General features: G+C 60.0%; 1 protein-coding gene across 1 annotated transcript in view; it reads left to right on the top strand.

Annotated features, from left to right (window-relative positions):
• Positions 1 to 400: 400 nt before the first annotated feature.
• Mcf2 (MCF.2 cell line derived transforming sequence) overlaps positions 401 to 1,125 on the top strand; it is a 109,461-nt gene continuing 108,736 nt past the window's right edge. Inside the window, exon 1 of the mRNA XM_031364091.1 lies at positions 401 to 978. Within this exon, the coding sequence (XP_031219951.1) occupies positions 660 to 978 (319 nt within the window). The 5' untranslated portion in view covers positions 401 to 659. The remainder of the gene's footprint in view (positions 979 to 1,125) is intronic.

Below are 1,125 nucleotides of genomic sequence, written 5' to 3'. Positions count from 1 at the left end.
AGCTTGAGTGAGTGTGGCCCTTGCAGGCCGGTGGGGGGCAGGGTGGGCAAAGGCACATTCAGGCTAGAGCTCCAGCCCTTTCGGACTAACCAGGACTGCTTTTCTGGCACCAGCAAAGCGTTCCAACAGTGTTATCTGCAGGTGCCTATACCATGTAGCCTTCCTTACTCCACTCCCGCCCTGCCCTGAGAAGCAGCATGTGAATGAAGAAACCTCTGACTCCAGCTCCCACAGCCTAGAGTGAGAGGTTGGGCGGTCTCCTCCCTACACGTGCTCCCAGCCTTCCCTACCCCTCCGTGGGCGTCTCTGTGGGGGATGTCCTCTCGGGTTCTTGGTGTCCCGCCCCCGTTCCTCCCGTTGGAAACTAGGCGGGGACCTGGGTGGACATCCACTCGGAACGGAGTAGCTCACAACTCTAGGTGGCTGAGGTCAGAAGCGCTCTGCAGGCAGAGTCCCTAAATCTCTGCAAGTTTCTGGGCTCCCTGTCCTGGGGCTTATTGGTCCCAGCTAGGGGGCCCTAGTCTTCTAAGCCACAGAGCTGCATAGACTGCTATCCTTCCGGCCATGTCTGTGCTTGCACAGACGGACTGCTAGCGAGCCAGAGTCCGGCAGTGGCCAGTTGAGGTTGGGAGTCACCAACTGGCGAGTCTGGCTTGAGGATGGCGGAAGCAAGGCCCCCTCCAGCAAGGCTCCTTGCAGCAAGATCCCCTCGGGCTCCGCTCCCTCCAGCAGGATGCCCTCCCGCTCCCGCTCCGACCCTCGCCTCTCAGTGGCTGGCCTTAAGGCACTTGCGTAAGGCTGCCGCCAATGCACCCAAGCCTAGGAATGTCCATCTGAATCGGGACAATTGTACTTTCGTGCCGTTCACGCAGGCGGTCCCGGTGCAGGTGGACATGGCCATGGCCCTGCATCGTGTTAGGATCGCGGAGAAGTATGGGAAGAACTACCTCTGCTTGCTGCAAGCAGTCTTCCTCGCAGGTGAGTACCATTTCCCGATGCACTCCCACCCAGTGGCCTGGGACCCCGGGCTCTCTCCCCTCTTCCTGGCTCCCTCCTCAACCTGTTAGGGTGGGGGATGCCTAGTGCACTTTGTCTTCTCTGGGCTCTCTCTCTCTCTCTCTCTCT

The sequence above is a fragment of the Mastomys coucha genome, chromosome X (genome assembly GCF_008632895.1).
Source record: "Mastomys coucha isolate ucsf_1 chromosome X, UCSF_Mcou_1, whole genome shotgun sequence".
Classification (NCBI taxonomy): domain Eukaryota; kingdom Metazoa; phylum Chordata; class Mammalia; order Rodentia; family Muridae; genus Mastomys; species Mastomys coucha.
This window is presented reverse-complemented; position numbering and strand designations above follow the sequence as displayed.